The following is a 20,412-nucleotide window of genomic DNA, read 5'->3' on the forward strand; positions in this document are numbered from 1 at the left end:
TGTGCACGGTGGAGCTCGGGAGACCAGCAAAGAGGGCATTTGAGAAGTCGAAGACAATTTTTCTGGTTGGTCAACCAAATAAATTGTCTTGATTGAATATTTTTTCTTTTATAGGCATTGTGGGCATTGCCGCTTGATAGCTAATAATAATAATAATAATCCTTGCATTTGAGATTGCACTTGATCACTTCTTCAAGACTCCAAGTATTTTCTGGGTGAAACGCTATTGGAAATAAAGCATTGATTTGGAACGGACTGGGCTGGCTGGTGGGACACTTCTCGACGGCCTCTTGCACTATTTCCGGCCCTTGGGCCATGGGTTGGCCACCACTTGCCTGGCCTGTGAGCTAAAGTCCTGGATTGGGGCTTGAACCCACAACCTTCTGGCACTGAGCCAGGCTGGCACACAATAGGATAACAGAATGGACCAGGTGGAGCAGGAACACCAAGTGGAGTCCTGTAGCTCAGTAGTTAAAGCACTCGCATCGCAATCGAGAGGACTCGGGTTCGATTCCCGGCAGAGTGAAACGTTGGGCAAGTTTCCTTACTCCACACTCCTCTGTTTACCCAGCAGTAAGTAGGAACCCAGTTGTTAGTCAATTGGCGGGTGACTTGTATCTGGGTCTCTATCACAGCATCGCTACATTTAGTCGGCCTCCCCGTAGACTGTAAAATAAACCCAGATTCCAAATCAAGAATGAATTGAACTGGGGTAATAATCCCTTCAAAAAAATGATAATTTGGGCACTTAATCCACAATTGTTTGTGGGACGCTGCTGTGCGCAGTCACTGGCTGTCATGTTTCACCCACAAAATATACTGTCAATTAACTTTACAGTAAATCCTGTGAAGCGGTTTGAGACATCTCAAATAATAATCCTTCCATTTCATATTGCTCCTTATTACATATAAGGAGCCATATGAAATGGAAGGATTATTATTAAAATTATATTAATACCTACAATGGACTTGGGCTGAATGTGGGATGTTTAGTTTTGGCAACACAGTTTGACTATGAGTAAGTGCGTTGTCTCCAGGGTTTTGCTGGTTGAAGTATGTGGATGTGAAGAGCCTCGCTGAGCTGGGATGAATATTTCACTTGCGGAGTGCGAGATGTACAGAATGCTGATTCCTATCGCTAGCCTGACGGACTTACTGACTGACTGCCTTACAAGTGTCTTATCAATTTACCACAAACAATACACAGGAACACTTGACTTCATCAAACATCAGGATAGAGGGAAGAACTCCCTGGATAGGTCCCTGGAGAAGCCTCTTTATGGCAGTGATTTCACCTGGAATAATGGATGACTGGGAATGAGTGGGTAACTGGGAATGAGAGTGGTTCTGATCAGCTGGGAGTCTGTCACACGCAGGATTACATTAATGCTGGCATCAAAATAATAAAGGGAGTGGTTTAAAAGCCCAAATATGTCAGAGAGCTGAATAGACCAGGATACAGGATCTTTGGGATGGACACAGAGAAACAGAGAAAGGAAGAGCAATTACTAATACAATAACTAAATATTAATAACATTATTAATAAAAGACAGTCACATTGGGATATATTTGAACGGAATCAGTGTGCAATTGGCTGCCGTGCTTCGCCCATCAAATATACATTCAATTCACTTTACAGTATATTTTGTGAAGCGCTTTGAGACATCTAGAATATGTGCTAAGGCGCTATATCAATGCAAGGATTATTATTGTGGACAGGTAAATTACTGGTGGGGGAATTTTGAAATGACTGCTGGGGATTCCTCGGGACTGATGGGGGTTTTCCCCACAAATTTATATGTTAAAAAAAGCCCTGAGGTCAGGGGTCTCCTGGGGCGGATCTGGGAGCCCCACTGCCTGGGAACCAGTGTCAGAAGCTGGACCTTGATTTAACAGCTCAGCTGAAGGGCCCGAAACACTGACTGTCCAGCGTCTTGGGACATCCTCCCGACGTGAAAGGCGTTATACAAATGTAATTTTGTTGTTGTTGACAGCCCTCCCCCAGCACCGCACTGGATCGCCAACTGAGACTGCGAGCTCATGGGCTCATTGTGGAGCTCGAACCCACTACCTCAGAGGTGCGATCACTGTTGATAATTAAGGGTGTGTATAAATGAGGAGGTTACTGTCAGATGTTATTCTGTTTGACTGGCTGTGTTGGAGCCTAATCAGCTAAACACCACATCGAAAGCGCTGGCTGGCAAGCTTCTCCAGCTGCTTGTCCAGCTAGGACCACCCTACCAGTTAGGGCTTTGGCTGCAGGGTTAACAGGAGCTGAATGGGAGGATTCCCCGACCCCAGTGACTGCTCTGCCCTTCCAAGTCCTGCTGATGAGCCAGACTGGGCGGACACACCTGGCTCAGGAACCTAACTAAGGACACATCACTTTGGAGTTAGTTCAGCCCCGAGAGGACCGTGTTTACCTCCCCCCCCCCCCCCACCAGGCTTCCAGTGCTACACGTTCCTAATGAAGATAGAAAGACAGGTTTCTGTGACCGCTGTTTTAATGGGCTTGATGGTAGGCAGAGAGAGGGCGAGAGAGAAAGAGTAATGGAGGAGGGGGTGAAGAGAGGTGAAGGTTTTTGAAGAAGAGCAGCTTTTATGTCCTGAAGTAAAAGATCCTCTCATATGTCAGGGCTGCGGTGAGCCTCACTCAGGCTGATTAGCTGTCTGCCAGGGACGGACATCAAACAGCGCAAACCTCAACACCAGATCCTTGAGAGCAACAGCTCCAGGGATGGTCGAGCACTTAACACACTCTGCTACAACTCGTTCACGCTGAATAATACATGTGAGAACAGCGGCTTTAACACGTCCCACAGCAACTCGCTCGGGACAACCCGTGTTTGAGGAAAAAAAAGACTGGCTGATCAAAATTTAATTAAAGGCTACATCAAGGACCAAGAGAGAGAGAATGTGATGGCCGTGCATGCCCTGGGAGAGCTTCAAATACTCCGAGGCCATTCACTGTGCAGCGGGCACCAGCCAGGCCACAGTCTCAGCTCCGCAGTAATATTAACATACTAAAAATACAGCTTCACAGTAATAATAGTAATAATCTTTACTTTTCACATCGGCAAGGGCTCATAAAGAGCTTCCCGGGATTTATAATAATAATAATCATCCTTGCACTTGATACACATATCACATCATTGAGACGTCTCAAAGCACTTTACAGGGTATACTGTAAAATGGAGTGACTGTGTGTTTTGTAAGCGATACGTGGCAGCCATTGTCCCACAAACAGCTACAGAATTGTATTTGGGGGATTGTTGGTTAGGACACCGAGAGGGAGAGAAAAAGAGAGAGAGAGAGAGAAATTCCCCTTCTCATTTCGAAAGTGTCACGGGATCTTTAACGTCAACCTGAACAGGAAGAGGGGGCCTGAGTTTAATGTCTCATCTGAAAAATTCAGATCACCAGCAGTGAAAATTCAGATACAACACATCAAGTCCTCTTGTCTCTCAGAGCTCTGACTCACTGATTTAATGAGTGGGAAAAATCTCAGGCTCACCACGTTCCACTTAACCCTACAATATCGGGGACTACTGACCGTCTGAGTTCAACTTAGTGACTTGCTGAACATGAAGGGTAGAGGCCTTTAGAGCAGAACAGTGAGTGATTGGGGCTGCGATCAGCAGGAGACTGGCTTCAGACGTAACGTTTGAAAGCTTTAATAGATTCTGCCCCAACGCAGCGCTCAAACTAATGCGCCTCCCACACCAATGCAACACACCGTCCCCAAACACACAACTGTGCAGTAATGCAACCTCTTGTAATAATTGTGACAATCCTGACTCTCAAATGGAAATATTAGCCTGGTTGAACTTGACGGAGTTTAAGTGAGGCTTTTAGCCCAAGTTAGCTCTGGTCTGCTTGACAAACCATGTATAATTCATACATTATTGCACAGATTAATTCAGACAATAATCCAGCTGATTGCCAGTCCATTTCTATGGTGATTTCTCACCGCTGTGTGAACTCGTTTTACCATTCTTGTTCCCATTGTGCTTGTGAGAGCATCAAAAGACGACCAGAACTGGCTTTTTGATTGGGATAAGGTAGAGTAGGTGGGGTTGGAGAAGTGAGGAAGAGGAGGGTGTTGAGGAAGAGGCCAACAATAATAACTTGCATTTATGTAGTACCCTTCAGGTGGTGTAGCATCTTGGAGCTCGCCTGACTATGTTCGACATTAATGGAAAAGAGGAGTTCCATGTATCCCACCCACACATTGAAATCCCAGAGAGAGATTGTTGGAATGGAATGTGCTCTCTCTCTCTCTCTCTCGCTCTCTGGAGGGGCACATCCTATTTACCTAGTTCCGGAATTAGGCGCAGGTTGGCAAGGTTGGCTTGTTGTCCTGACCATCAATCCCCCAGAAAAATCACTTCATAGCGGTTTATGGGTTTATGGGATATTGTTGTGTGCAAATTGGCTGCCGCGTTCACCCACAAAATACACAGTCACTACACTTTGCAGTAAAATTCTGTGAAACGCTTTGAGACCTTTTGACAATGTAATAAAACACTCTATCAAATGCAAGGATTATTTTTGTTTAATCCCAATGCTTAGTCCTTTCACTGAGAACCGCTTTATACTTCTCTGTTTCTTGTTTAAACATCTCTTAGTGCCTCTCACTTCAAAAGGAGTCTCAAAGCGCTTACCACTGCTGACTGGCCCTCAAGCTGGGGGTGGGCACAAAGTGGTTGGGGAGGGAAAGTGTGATTAATGAGGTAGATCTTGAAAATATAGGTATAAATAGTAATAATAGTTCTTGCATTTGGATAGAGTGCCTTATCATATCATTGAGACGTCTCAAAGGAAAATGTAGTGACTTTGTAGGGAGTGACATGACGGGGGAGAGCAGGGAGTAGGATTAGAGTAGAGTGTGGAGGGATCTTTACTGAGTCTGTAACCCTGACCTCGGAGTGTGGACGGGTAGTGTAGAGAGAGCTCGAGTGGGGGAACGAGCACAAGCACCTCCCTGTGTGACATTGTGGCCACTGGATAAGAGTCCTGGAGAATTGGGGGACAGTCTGTCTTGCTCTCTCCCCACTTCTATGTTCGGTTTCTCCCTGTATGTCCCTCATTCTTTCTCTACTGGCCTGTTGACTGTGTCAGTGTTTTATCTCCCTTTATTGCCTATCACACTCTATATCTCTCTACACACAATATCATCTGTATTTACTGTACTCATCAAAACCTCCAGCCAAACCCCGTGAACTGTACTGCGCGACTCAACGGTATTCAGAAAAAACGGTCCCGGAATCGGTGATTAGAACTTGTGGATTGAAAACAAGTCATTGCCTAACTCTGAACATCTCCACTCTCACCCCACAACTCTTCCCCCCACTCCACTCCTTCCTCCTGTCCCCCTACACACACTCTCAGAAATTATCAGTGTGTGAGACTCGAGTAGAGAGCTCAGCAGCGCGAGGAACTGAGTGAAGTGGAATAGAGTGAGAATTCTGTTAAGGAATTTGGTGAGAGTGGGAATTCGGAGCAGAGGGGGAACAAGATGCATAATTATAAATTGTATAATATTTATATTAAAATAACACAAAACATGTCTGGGTCAATGGCAGGGCAGCTGAGACCGGTTGCATGGACAATGTGACCATTGTGGGATGCTTTGTGTGCCCTGGACAGACACGTGTGTAGGAAGTACCTTTGGCTTCTTGAGCTTGAGCTCAGGGTTTCTGAGCTTGAGGAGAGGCTGGTGTCACTTCATAGCATACAGGAGGCTGAAGAGTTCATAGATCAAATGTTTCATGAAGTGGTCACTCCACAACCACAGAGGATTCAGAAGGAGAGTGAGTGGGTGACCACCCGGCCTGGTAGGGAGAGGGGACGGGCAGTGCAGAAATCCCCTGAGATTGTGGTACTCACAAACCATCTGTCTGTACTGAATACCGGTCAGGGTGATGACACCTCTGGGGAGAGCAGTCAAAAGCCAATGGAAACGGGGGGGGGATGTGTGTGGGGGGGACAGGGAAGGATATCAATGCAATTGTCATTGGGGATACAATGGTGAAAGGAGTAGACAGACGTGATTCTTCCATGGTACGTGGCCTCCCCGTGTCAGGGTTAAAGTCATCATGGAACAGATGCAAAACGTTCCACAGGGGGAAGGGGAACATCCAGAAGTTGATGTCCATGTTGGGATCCATGGATTACTCCCAGTGCCTCATGCAAGTGAGTATCAAAACAACAGAATCCAACACATGAATGCATGCCTGGAGAAATGGTGCAAAAAGGAGGGCTTCAGGTTTCTGGATCATTGGGAACAGTTCTGGGGCAGGTGGGACCTGTACAAGGTGGATGGGTTACACCTGAACAGGGCTGGGACCAATGTCCTCACAGGGAGGTTATCTAGTGCTGTGGGGAAGGGTTTAAACTGATTTTGAGGGGGGGAAGGGAATCAGGATGTAGCATCAGAGAGGACAAACAAGTTACATAGAGGCCTGGGAGAGACGAATAGCAATGTAATAAGGATTAATCCAGAAAAAGGAGGGATTAGACAGGGGAGAAATGCAGAACAGACGAAGTCAGTCTTGGAGTGCATGTGTGTAAGTAAATGCATGGAGTGTGACAAATAAGATTGGTGTTGCCACATGGGGTTACGATGTAGTGGCAATAACAGAGACTTGGCTCAAACAAGGGCAGGAATGGGAGCTGAATATTCCTGGCTGCAGTGTATTCAGGAGGGATAGGGAAAGATAAAAAGGAGGTGGGGGGGCAATATTGATTAAAGACATGGTTACGACCTTGGAAACAGACGAAAACAGAATCTATTTTGTTAAAGTTAAGGAGCAGAAAGGGAGCTGTTACTATAGACCACCAAATAGTGAGAAGGAGATAGATGAGCAAATCTTTTAGCAGATTTCACAAAGATGCAAAACCAACAGAGTAGTGATAATGGGGGACTTCAATTATCCTCACATAGACTGGCAAAATAACAGTGTAAAGGGCAAGGAGGGGGAAGGATTCCTGAAATGTCTTCAGGATAACTTTCTGGATCAGTATGTTTCCAGCCCAACGAGGAAGGAAGCAGAGCTGGATCTAGTTCTGGGGAATGAAGTGGAGCAGGTTTCATTTGGAGAACATCAGGACAACAGTGATCACAACATCATTAGGTTTAGAGTACTTATGGAAAGGGACAAGGAGCAATCAACGGTGAAGATACTCAACTGGAAGAGGATTATTTTCAGTGAGTTAAAAAGGGACCCTAGTCAAGGTGGACTGGAAAGAAAGATTGGCAGGTAAAACAGCTAACAAGCAATGGGAAACCTTCAAGGAGGAGATAGGTCAGGGACAGAACAAAATACATTCCCACAAGGGGGAAATGTAGGGCATCCAAATCTCCCTGGATGTATAAGGAAATTGGGATTAAAATAAAACAGAAAAAAGGAGGCGTATGATAAATGTCAGGCCCAAAACACAGAAGATAATCAAATAGAATATAGAAAGTACAAAGGAGAACTGAAAAGGGAAATAAGAGGGGCAAAGAGATTGCATGAGATTAGCAGGTAATATAAAAGGTAACCTTAATATATTTTATAAGCATATAAAGAATAAAAGATTAGTCAGAGTTAGGGTGGGTCCAATTAGAGACCAAAGAGGAAATCTTCTTGTGGAGGCAGAGGGAGTGGCTGACGTACTGAATGAGCGCTTTGCATCTGTCTTCACAAAAGAAGAGGATGCAGCCAATGCCACAGTACCGTAGGAGAGGAGAGAAATTGGATAAGATAAGAATAAACCGAGAGGAGGTACTGAAAAGGTTGTCGGTACTCAAGGTAGATAAGTCACCCGGTCTGGACGGGATGCATCTGAGGTTACTGAGGGAAATAGCGGAGGCTCTGGCCGCAATCTTTCAATCCTTCTTGGACCCCGGGGCGGTGCGAGAGGACTGGAGGGTTGCAAATGTTAATCCCCTGTACAAAAAGGGGCAAAAGGATGAAGCCGGCAACTATAGGCCAGTCAGCCTAACGCCAGTAGTGGGGAAACTTCTAGAGACTATAATCCAGAATAAATTTTCACTAAGAAAAATATTGGTTAATAAAGGACAGCCAACACGGATTTGTTAAAAGCAAATCATGTTGAACAAACCTGACAATTTTTTGATGAAGTAACGGAGAGGGTGGATGAAGGTAATGAGGTTGATGTAGTTAAATGGATTTTCAAAAGGTCATATAACAGACTTGTAAGCAAAATAGAAGCCCACGGTATTAAAGTGACAGTGGCAGTGGATACAGAACTCGTTGGGAGACAGAAAGCAGAGAGTGGTGGTGAACGGTTGTTTTTTCTGACTGGAGGATAGTGTGCAATGTTGACCCCAGGAGTCAGTATTGGAACCACTGCTGTTTTTGATCTATATAAATGACCTGGACTTGGGTACAGAGAGGACAATTTCCAAATTTGCAGATGATACTAAGTTAGGAAAAGTAGTAAACAGTGAGGAGGATAGTAACAGACTGCAAATGGACATAGACAGACTGGTAACATGGGCAGACAGGCGGCAGATGAAGTTTAATGTGGAGAAATGTGAAATGATGCATTTAAGGATGAAGAATGAGGAGAGGCAATATACGCTGATGGTACAATCTTAAAGGGGGTAAAGGAACAGAGAGACCTGGGGGTCATATAAGGAAATCTTTGAAGGTGGTGGACAGGAAAATAAAGCTGTTAAAAAAGCATACGGGATACTGGGCTTTATAAATAGGGGCATAGAATACACAAGTCAGGAAGTTATGAATCTTTATAAAACACTGGTTAGGCCTCAGCGAGAGACTGTGTTCAGTTCTGGGCACCACATTTTAGGAAGGATGTCAAGACATTGGAGAGGGCGCAAAGGAGGTTTACCAGGATGGTACCAGGAATGAGGGAGTTAATAGAAGTTTTCAAAATTATGAGGGGATTTGTTAGGGTGAACAAGGAGAAACTATTTCCTCTGGTGGGTGGGTCGGTAACCCGAGGACACCGATTTAAAATAGTTGTTAAAAGAAACAGAGGGGAGGTGAGGAGAAATTTTGTCACAGAGCGAGTTGTTCAGATCTGGAAGGCATTGCCTGAAAGGCTGGTGGAAGCCGGTTCGATAACAACTTATAAGAGAGTAGATAATTATTTGGGGACAACAGGTTTGGGGAGAGAAAGGGAGTGGGGTTGATTTGGAAGCTCTTTTCAAAGAGCCGGCAACAGACATGATGGGCCGAATGGCCTCCTTCTGTGCTGTATAACTCTATGATGGTCTCTCTCGCTGACCTGGGTGTGGACGGACAGTATAGAGGGAGCTTTACTGTGTCTCTAACCTTGACCTGGGAGTGTGGACACAGAGACACAGTAAAGCTCCCTCTACAGTCTATCTCTGACCTGGGAGTATGGACAGACAGTGTAGAGGAAGCTTTACTGCGTCTCTAAGCCTGACCCTGGAGTGTGGACACACAGTGTGGAGCTTTACTGTGTCTCTAACTCTGACCTGGGAGTGTGGACGGACAGTGTAGAAGGATCTTTACTCTGTCACTAATGTTTGTTGGGCGATGAACACTGAATGCAGAAAGATATATATACATATACATTATTAAAAATGAAAACCCTTTTCTCCTGAGACAGCGGTGAACACAGGTTACATGTGGAATGTGAGTGCAATGCTGCCACTGTGTGGACAAACAGAGAAGTATTTGTGATGAGCTTTATACAATATACACGGTAATTTCAATACAATTTACATTTATACAGCACAGTTTATGTCAGGAGGACGTCTAAAAGAGCTTAATACAGTGCTTGACCCCTGAGCTGGGGGAGTGTAGCTGAAGGGAGGGAAAAGATGACCAAAAACACACAGGAGCTGAGAGTACAAAATTAAAGCCATAATGCTAAGTTACACAAAAACATAGAAAGAGGAGGCCATTCAGCCCCTCAAGTCTGTTCTACCATTTCATTAGATCATGGCTGATCTGTACTTCAACTCCATCCCATAACCATTCTATTTGATCCAGTGCGCATTGTATTCAACGTCTCAACACACAGCACAGAGCTGTTGTTGTTGTTGTGGTTCTGCGTATTTGTAGACAAATATGGCAGCTCATTTGATCTCAGGAATACAATACTGGAATATAGTAAAATAATTTACATGTATATTGCACCTCCCACACCGGTAAGATGTCTCGAGCCCCTTTTCCTATATCACATTTACATTTCTATATCAAATTCTCGTTACAGTATACCCTGTGAAGCACTTTGAGATGTCTCAATCACGCGATAAGGCACTATATCAAATACAAGGATTATTATTATTATCATTATGACCTTCTGATGGACTGATCGCAGTGTCCTAATGCCTTTTCACGGAGCCAGGTATCACACCTCCAGGATTTGCTCTTTACTTAATCCTTGTGCTAACCTCACAAACTGCTGGCGTTTCCAAGTTTAGGAAAGCAAAATAATAATAATATTCCTCGCATTTGATATAGCGCCTGATGATCACATCAGTGAGACGTCTCAAAGGGTTTCACAAAATATACTGTAAAGTGAATCGCCTGTATATTTTGTATGTGAAACACGACAGCCGACTGTGCACAGCAGCATTTCACAAAACAGTCGTGGATTGAGTGACCAAATTCTTTATTTTTTTGGAGGGATTATTATCCCCGGAAATCAATCCGCCAATTGACTAACAACCTATTACTGCTAAGGTATACAGAGGAGGCATGTGGAGTAGGAAACCTGCCTATGGCTTCCCCCTGCCCGGGAATCACCTCTCGCTTGTGAGGTGGGTGCTCTAACCACTGAGCTACAACTGGAAGCGGTGCAAACAGCAATGGCTCAGTGAGAGCCGGTGTGACTGACACACAGCACTGCTGCGAGGAGATTGCAGTCTGTCTGGACTGTCTGATCAAATGCCCTTCAACGGCAACAGATGGCGACGTTGATCAGCAAATGGGGATCTTGACCGAAACATCTCACAACATCACCCCCTGCGGTGGGAATCTTGTGAGGCAGATTTTTCCCAAATCATCACCGCCGATCACCAAATGTGGGTGGAATTAACCTATGTTGCTGTGAGCTCCCACTTCAGGTCAGCGCTGGGGGTGTGCTGCTCTGTCAGAGGTGCCGGCCTACGGATGAGACGTTAAACCGAGGGCTCGTCTCCCGATGGGAAAGGCTACGAATCAAAGAAAAGTTATTATTACAGCTCCGAGGGTTAGTCGATTGGTGGATCGCTTTTCCGGGGGGGTAATAATTCCTTAAAAAAAATGTAGTCACTCAATCCACGACTGCTGTGCGCATTTGGCTGCCCCATTTCGCCCACAAGATGCAGTCGATTCACTTTAAAGTATGTTCTGTGAAGCACTTTGAGACGTCTTGAAGATGTGATAAGGTGCTATATCAAATGCAAGGATTATTATTACTATTGCGTAATTAAAACAAATTAAAACAATTTTTTTTAAAAAAAGGAATTAAATCTAATCAATTGCCTACAAAATACAGGTGGTTTCTCTCTTCTGGTGTTAGCCACACGTCAAATCAGAACATAAGCCTCGAACACTGAAGCATCTCCCAGCTCTGCACGGGGAGTCACTTCAGGTGTCGAGGCTGTAGTGACTGAGTATTTTGTAGGCAAAACTCAGCAGCCATTTTGCGCACAGCAATATCCATCTCCAAAACAGTCATGAGGTCAGCGACCAATTTTATTATTAGGGGGATTGTTGGCCAGGACACCGGGGGTGGTGGGGGGGAGAGAGAGAAATTCCCTTCTTGGTTTAACGTCTCATCCAAAGGACGGCACCTCTGACCATGCAGCCCACCCCGCCCCCCCCCCCCCCAGCCCTGCACTGGAGCATCAGCTTAGACTGTGTGATTTCAAATCCTGTCGTGGGGCTTGAACCCACAACCTTCTGACTCAGAGGCAGGAGTCCTGGACATCACGACATCACAAGGAAGAGAGATATAGTGATGATATAAGCAGATCTCAGTGTAATTACAATAAAATAGTGCATATGATAACAGGATCTCCACATTACTACAACAACAACTTGCATTTATACAGCGCCCCCTCACGTGGGGTAGCGTCCCAAACTCTCAGAGATGCTGGGTCTGAGTGTTGGGGTTTTAACACCATTTACAACCCTCCCTGTGGCTCCGGACTCCGATGAGGAGGGGGTCGTTCAGTCTCTCGGTGAACAGTTGGGTGGTCCCTGATGCTGAGCTGTGGGGTGGGTGGGGGAGGTCTGTTGTCAGTAACATCCCGAAGGTGAGGCGTTGAAAGTCGGGCGAGTGAGTCACACTGGGGTCTCCCGCATCCTGTCGGCCTTCAGGCCAGCGCTCAGGCTGGGGAGACGAGGCTGCTGTCCGTGGGGGCCCAGGGGGCTGCTCTCCCAGTCCCTCCTCAGCCACACACCGGTCTCAGCGCCGTGGCCCCCGGCCCGGGGAGGGTCCACGCTGCGTGCGTGTGGCCACTCAGTCTGGGAGTGTGCGAGCGAGCTGGGGGCCGGGCAGTTGTCTGACCAGACTCTGCGGAGATGGCTGCCCCCGGTGTGGGCGAGGTTCAGCCCCCTGAGCTGGAGGTCCAGGATCGGGGCCGGGGGCCGTGTCCGTCTGCTGCTGCTCAGGTTTTCGTATGAACCCGATATCCTGCCCGTCTCCAGCCCTGAAATACCAACACAGCAAAGTCAGCAGCTAATATAATAATAATAATAATCCTTGTGTTTGACACAGCGCCTCATCACCTCGTTGAGACGTCTCAAAGCGCTTCACACAATAGACTGTGAAGCGCAGCGACTGTGTATTTTGTTCTTCAATTCCTATCAGGTTCCGTGGCTGATGTATGTCTGTCCGCCTGTGTTCAGTGCGGTCATCGTGCTGTGAGCTGGAGGGAGGAGAGTCCCCGTGAGACTTTGACTTTATCTTCTGGATTCAACTTGGGATGAGCGTTCTCTCTCTCTCTCTCTGTCGCTGCCTCTTTCTGCCTTTCTCTGTCTCTCACACACGGTCCCTCCCTTAGTCTTTCTTTCACATTCAGTGTCTCTCTCTCTCGCACACACACACACATACACAGTGTCTCTCGCTCATACACACACACAGTGTCTCGCTCACACACAGACACACACACAGTGCCTCTCTTTCTCACACATACACACACACAGTGTCTCTCGCTCATACACACACACACAGTGTCTCTCGCTCACACACATAAACAGTGTCTCTCTCACACACACATACACAGTGTCTCTCTCACACACACGCACACTCAGTGCCTCTCTCTCTCATGCACACAGTGTTTCTCTCTCTCACATACACACCCCCACAGTGAGGAGTTTCTATGTGCCGATAGTGTAATCGTGGCTAAGGTACTCACTGCTCAGTGTCTGTGGCTGTTGAGGGTGTGTCCGTCCGCAGTGGTGGGGGGCTGGCACAGCAAAGCACAGGCTGGGGTCCTCGAGCTTCTCTTCACTGTCCCTGGGGTGCGGAGAGCGGCACAGGCTCGGGTACAGGTCTGAGGGCTGAGACGTCCACACTCCCAGGATTGGACGCGGTCTTTGGGGAGTGGATTCCCATTATTCCTAAGCTTTCCGCTTCTTCATCCACGGCCCTGTGTGACAGGGGGGGGGAGGGGGGGTTAGTGAGGGTCAACCACAAACAACTAGAGTTGTTTTGCGCCTCTCACATGGAGAGGACATCCCCAGGAGCTGGGACACCCGCAGCCCAGCACTGCACATCTCAAATAATAATAATCCTTGCATTTGATATAGCGCTTTTCACGTCGGGAGGACGTCCCAAAGCGCTTCACAGAACACACTGTAAAGTGAATTGACTGTATATTTGTGGGCGAACGCGGCAGCCAATTGCGCACAGAAATGTCCCACAAACAGTCGTAGATTGAAAATGACCAATTTATTATTGTTTTTGGTTTTGGAGGGATTATTATTAGGCTCTGTGTGGAGTAAGGAAACTTGCCCAAGGTTTCGCCCTCTGCCTGGAATTGAACTCAGGTCTCTCACTTGCAAAGCTACAGGACTCAACTCAGTGTACATACTGTCCTGGTGTATTGCTGTCTCCCTGCGTGTCCCCCCCCACCTCCACCACCCCTGAGCTGTGTGCCCCCCCCACTCTCCCGGGCCTCCCCTTTACTCACGTCTGGCCCTGCCGTCTCCTGCGCAGCAAATAGTGGACCACGTCTGCATCCGTCTTCAGCAGCCTGGAGAGCACCTCATGCTGCAGCTCCTGAGACACCTATAGGACAACCAGACGCTCAGTCTGACCACATGGTCAACCCAGCACAACCCTGAATGCCCGCCCGCCCGCCCAACCACCCGCCCGCATACCAGGTCCACGACTGTGTCTGTGTCTGTATCCGTGTCTGTTCCCTCTCCGTGTTCTTGTCCGTGTCTGTGTTGGCACCGCTGTCTGTGGACCTGTCACCATTGTCTACTCACGTAGAGTTACTGTGTATTGTGTGGAATTGCGCTCAGCATTGTCTCACAAACAAGTCGTGAAGCCTTGTCGTTGGCTGTATACCTGTCGTGTGTGGTACGGTTTATTGGGGGTTTGTGTGATTATGTGTAAGATAATGATGCCGGAATATAATGGAATCAATCAATGGCCAAGAGGCCAGAACTATGTGGGGGGAGAGGGGGAGAAAATTAGAAAATAACTAGATATTAGATTTATATTTGTTAAGTCAGCGTATCAAGGATTATGGGGCGGGCGGGGGGGGTGGGTAACTGAACTTGAGTTACAGATCACTATCATCTTATAAAATGGTGGAACAGGCTTGAGGGGCTGAATGGCCTCCTCCTGTTTCTATGTTTCTGTATTTATAGTAAAAGCCCCCTTGGTGTCCAGTTCACTCCCTGTTGTCACCTCGTGTGTGATGCGAGTGCACTGGGAAGTGAGGTAAGGGAGGCTTTGCAACGTCTCAGAACGATCTCTTCTTCGCGACAGTGAATTTTTACGGCGAGAGATTTATGGAGAAATTCCACCCGGGTCCAGATTTACATAGATTTATACAGACTGAATAGCGTGAAGACAGACCATTCGACCCCCCCCAACCCCGCCAGGTGTTTATACTCCGCACCTCGCCTCCATCACTCCTCACTCACTCCCACACCCTTCTATTCCCTTCGCCCTCACGTGTCCGTCCAGCTTTTTTTGGATTTAATTTAGATTTAATTTTTCTCATCAATGCAGCATCTCAGACTATTCAGAATGAGGCAGAATTTTAAATGCAATTTTGATTTTGAAACCTTTTTTTCCCCAATGTTTCAAAAGTTTCTTTGAAGGACTCGAGAGAAACAACTTCAAAGTTAGGACAGAGTTCAACAGTTTGCCAAATTCTGTAGAGTTCACAAGACGCATAGATTAGAGTAAATCTAAACATGGGGGAATGTCTGCCACATAAATATCACATGCCTTTTCTCCCTCGCTTTCTTTCTGCCTTTTTTATTATTTTTCTTCTCTCTTCTTTTATTCTCATCTCTCTGTCATTCTCTCTCTCTCTCTCACACGCTCTGGGCCGCTACCCTTTGTGAGGGACGCGATATGAATGCAAGTTGTATTTGGTTAATATGAAAGGTGCTGTATAAGAGCAAGTTAAACTTTGCTGTCTGAGGAAAGCTGTCGCTGAACGGAACTCTCCCAATCCTAGCATCCAACCTCGAGACTGGGACTTCCTCTTCAAGCTGATGCCAACATTACCCCTTTAAGAGTACCTGGATTGGCCACAGTGGAAAACCATTCACTCTGTGAGCTCCGAGAGGGGTTGGTTACCAGTGGTCCCCACCCCCCGCCAGTTACTGGGCACATTGCTCCATTTCTATTTGACTTTTGTTTTGGTCAGCCGGGTGTCGTGCGGTCACCTTTCCCTCCCCCGGCTCAGAGTCAGGCTCCGCCACTGTTAAGCGCTCTGAGACGCTACCCTGTGTGGAGGGCGCAAATATAAGTGCAAGTTATTGTTGTCTGACACCTGTGGAAACCCATCACCTGCTCAAGAGTCTCTTTCTAGACCAAACTGAGAATTCCATGTATCCCACTTACACATAAAAATAATAATAATAATAATCCATCCCAGAGATAGATTGTTGAAATGGACTGTGCTCTCTCTCTCTCTCTCTGGAGGGACACATCCTGCTTAACTAATTCCAGATAGTATTAGGCACAGGTTGGCAAGAGCCAAGACTTGGGGACAACAGAGTGTTGGGGTAACTGATGGAGTCTAATCAGTTAAAACCACATAGTTTGCCATTGATAGCAAGCTTCCCTCTCCTCGATTACCTCCCCCAAGGAGGTTAGTCCATTTGACCATGTGCGGGAGAGAGGGAGATAGGAAGCAGCTGTCTCCAGAGCGGAGGAACCCGCTGTATAAGCACTGAACTTACAACGACAACAGCAACAAAATTACATTTGTATAATGCCTTTCATGTCAGGAGGACATCCCAAGGCGCTGAGGACTGGCAACACCTCTGATACCACATACCGAATGGAAGAAATGAAGTTAGGAAATCGAATTTCTATTTTAAAGAACAACTTTTTCCCCAGTTCCCAGATACAATTATGAGTTGTTTTGCAGGTCAAGAAAAGGACACAGTGCTGTGTCTCTTGAGGTTGAGTTTTGGAAAGTTTTCATATTTGTATTTTGTTTTTAAACATTTACTAATGACTTGATTTTCACACTCCCCATCCCCTGCGCTGCACGGGAGTGGGGTGGGGCAGAAAGATTTCAAAGACGTTGATGGAGCTATCACTTCCTGTGTGTGCACAAAGCAGGAAGAGTGATCTGGATGTCAGCCATTTTGGTTAAGACGGTAAAAGATAAAATAGGAGATAGAATCACAGAATTTTAGAGTTACATTGTGGACCTGCCATGATAACAACAACCACAACTTACATATGTACCATGCCCTCCACGTCGGGAGGACGTCCCAAGGTGCTGGACTGTCAAGGATTTGGACCTGAGCTGAGGGTTGGGATCAGGAGGGGTGGAGGGCAGGGACGGTGGGGGCAGGAGGGTGAATGAAGGCGCCGTTGAAGAGGAAGGTCTTGAAGGATTTCCAGAGGGTGGGAGCAGAGAGGCTGAAGGCCCGACCGCGATTGGTGACGCAAACCAGGCGGGGGGACGTGGAGCAGGCCGGAGCCCGCCGAGCGCAGGTCGATAACTTATTTCTCTACACTTTATTGTGGCTGTAAGTGTGGACCCCATTCACTGTAGATTTCCTGCTCGCTTCGCATACGCGGTTCTCACACTAAAATGGGCAAATTGCGAGCCATAAGGTTCCTGTTTACATCACCTCCAGCACACGGAGCACACAGAAATGGTGGTGATCATCCGTGGTGATCATCCGTGGCAATCTGATGGCCAGGAAATCAGGAGTTTTAACCAAACAAAATGGCTGAAGTCCACATCCCCAGGTCACTGCTGACATCTTTCCTGCTTTGCAGAAAAAGCACAGGAATTGACCTCGCCAAGGACATCACTGAAACCTACAAACGCAGGATTTTCCTGTAGAGTGCAGTGACTGTATTTGTAGCAAAAGTGACAGCCAACGTATACACTGCAATGTCCCACAAACAGCCACAGGGAGACAAAAAAAGCTGAAATGGATTGTTAGGAAGAATGGTTCAGACCGGATCACTGGACTGACATAATACAAGCTCAGTGCTGTATCGGGAATAGCGTGTAGATACTCTGAAAAAAATGATCAAAGAGAATGAAGGGCCTTCTTCATTCGAACCTGCCTTGCGTTCAATCATTGACCTCCACTGGCTGTTTGTCATGTTGACACCTCGCTCTAAAACGAGATGAAACATTGAGATTGCAGATCACAAGGATGATCAGCAGTTTCAGCTGTGTGTAAAGCTGTGTAGAGCTTTGCAAAGTGCCTCTTTGTAATATAATTGGTCTCATTACATGTAGAGTCAAACAGGAGGTGACAGCGATTGTGAACTTCACATGTCACCTTCAACATCAACGTGGAGTCCTGTAGCTCAGTGGTTAGAGCACTCGCTTTGCAAGTGAGAGACCTGAGTTCAATTCCAGGCAGAGGGCGAAACCTTGGGCAAGTTTCCTTACTCCACACAGAGCCTAATAATAATCCCTCCAAAACCAAAAACAATAATAAATTGGTCATTTTCAATCTACGACTGTTTGTGGGACATTGCTGTGCGCAATTGGCTGCCGCGTTCGCCCACAAATATACAGTCAATTCACTTTACAGTGTGTTCTGTGAAGCGCTTTGGGACGTCCTCTCGACGTGAAAAGCGCTATATCAAATGCAAGGATTATTATTATTATTATTATTATAACATCGCCGCTCAGGAAGATTCGATTTGATTTGTGATATAATACAAGCATGTAACCAAACTCTAGTGTACAACATTAGGCTGGCAAACCTCAGAAGTGTGAGCTAAGAGACATAGACGAGGTAGCATTGTGGATTCTTGTAGCTCAGTGGTTAGAGCACTCGCCTCGCAAGCGAGAGACCTGGGTTGGATTCCTGGCAGTGAGAAATGTTAGGCAAGTTTCCTTACTTATTGATCGTGCTTATTGCCACCTCCCACCTCCCTGTCCCCTTGTCTCGTTGTCAGACTGTGCCACTGTGAATCGCTCCGGGATGCTACCCAGCGTGAAGGGCGCTATACAGCAAGTTGTTGTTGTTGAATTGACTGTATATTTTGTGGGCGAAACACGGCAGCCAATTGCGCACAGCATTGTCCCACAAACAGTCGTGGATTGAGTGACCAAATTATTATTATTATTATAATTTCCATGTGTAGGTGCCAAACATGGATATTCTCAGTTTGGTTTGGATAAGCGTGTTGATGGGTTTCATGTGTGAGACACACGACTGACCAAAAAACATTGGAAAACATTTCGTTAATTATTAAAAGATCAAGGTTATCCATTGTGTTGAATTTCAATGGACCAAACCCTTTCCTGTTTTTGGTGGGATGCATGGAACTCTCAGTTTGGTTTGGATTTTTGCACCTATAAATAGATATGTATAAACTTTTCCACTTTTTTAGTTATTTGTATTTCTGTAAAACTTAACATATTCATTAAAGCAGAGGCTATTGGAGGTTGAGAAAATATTATTGTCTACACACAATCGCAACTTTTATATAATGTAAAATTTGTTTCCAATGCTTCTATTTCCTATACACAGTAAAACTTAAACATCTTGTTTGAAACAAAAAACCTTGCTTTTTTGGCAACATACCAACTATTATACATTATTCATTCCAAATATTCCTTCAGATACTCGTTTTTATCCTTCAGTAAATCTATGGGGATTTGGGGAAAGTGATATGGGGAACAGGTAGGTAAATGGGACTCAAGGATTGCTAATAAAAGCCAGCACCGACATGATGGGCCAAATGACCTTTTTTGTGCCATACATTTCTATGATTTTGTATCATTTGTCATATATGCAGTTTGCTTTGGCCTACTCTGATAAAGTTAACTTGAAAATAAATCCTTTAAGATGATTCCTTCCTGTATATTAGATGCTGTTTCTGAAACACTGATTGTGCAGTGCTTTGGGACGTCCTCCCACCATGAAAGGCGCTATACAAATGTAATTTTGTTGCTGTTATTCATACTGGAGACATACAACAAAGAGCAAAGCTTAGACCACAACATGGCTCCTTCCAATCACCATGCACAAGCTACGCTTTTTTTGGTCAGCCGAGTGTCTGACACACGTGGAAACCCATCACTATGCTTAATAGTATCCAAACCAAGCTGAGGATTCCATGTATCCCACCTACACATGGAAATCCCAGAGATAGATTGTTGGAATGGAATATGCTCTCTTTCTCTGCTTACCCAAATCCAGAAAGTATTAGGCGGAGGTTGGCAAGAGACAAGGTTTGGGGACCCAGAGTATGAGTTGCGGGAAACTGCTGGAGTCTAACCGGCTAAAACCACAAAGCATCTCATAGCTCGTGAGAAAACTAGTGAGCATAAAGTCAAAGGATTTTTTTTGCAGCGGAGTTGAGAATCTGCTTTGGATTACAGTATTAATAAAGTTCTCTCCAGTTATTTTGTTCCAGGAAGTGGTATTCTGTCCCCAGAGAAAAACAAACCTAAAATGTCTGTGTTCGCTCTGCGATGTTAGCAGTCTACTCATCCTGGTTGTTATTATCACTCAGTTGTGGGTTCAAGCCCCATGTTGGGACTATGAGCTCACAGTCTAGGCTCCAGTGCAGTGCTGGGGAAGTGCTGCATTTTTCGGAGGTGCCGTTATTCAGGAGAGACCTTAAACCAAGATCCTTTCATGTTCAGGTGGATATTAAAGATCCCGTGGCACTAGTTTCTCCTGATGTCCTGGCCAACAATCCTCTGGATAACATTGGTCACTCACTCCAAATTTGTGCACAAATTATTTGCCACTTTTGAGTACAAAATATATAGCCACA

The 20,412-nt window shown here is 45.9% G+C and overlaps 1 protein-coding gene across 1 annotated transcript in view; it reads right to left on the reverse strand.

Annotated features, from left to right (window-relative positions):
- Positions 1-12,581: 12,581 nt before the first annotated feature.
- arhgap36 (Rho GTPase activating protein 36) overlaps positions 12,582-20,412 on the reverse strand; it is a 43,435-nt gene continuing 35,604 nt past the window's right edge. The window contains exons 9-11 of the mRNA XM_007894416.2: positions 14,132-14,229; positions 13,355-13,588; positions 12,582-12,646 (exon numbers count right to left, since the gene is read on the reverse strand). Coding sequence (XP_007892607.2) covers positions 14,187-14,229 — 43 coding nt within the window. The 3' untranslated portion in view covers positions 12,582-12,646; positions 13,355-13,588; positions 14,132-14,186. The remainder of the gene's footprint in view (positions 12,647-13,354; positions 13,589-14,131; positions 14,230-20,412) is intronic.

This window comes from Callorhinchus milii, unplaced genomic scaffold (assembly GCF_018977255.1).
Source record: "Callorhinchus milii isolate IMCB2004 unplaced genomic scaffold, IMCB_Cmil_1.0 Scaffold15, whole genome shotgun sequence".
NCBI lineage: Eukaryota > Metazoa > Chordata > Chondrichthyes > Chimaeriformes > Callorhinchidae > Callorhinchus > Callorhinchus milii.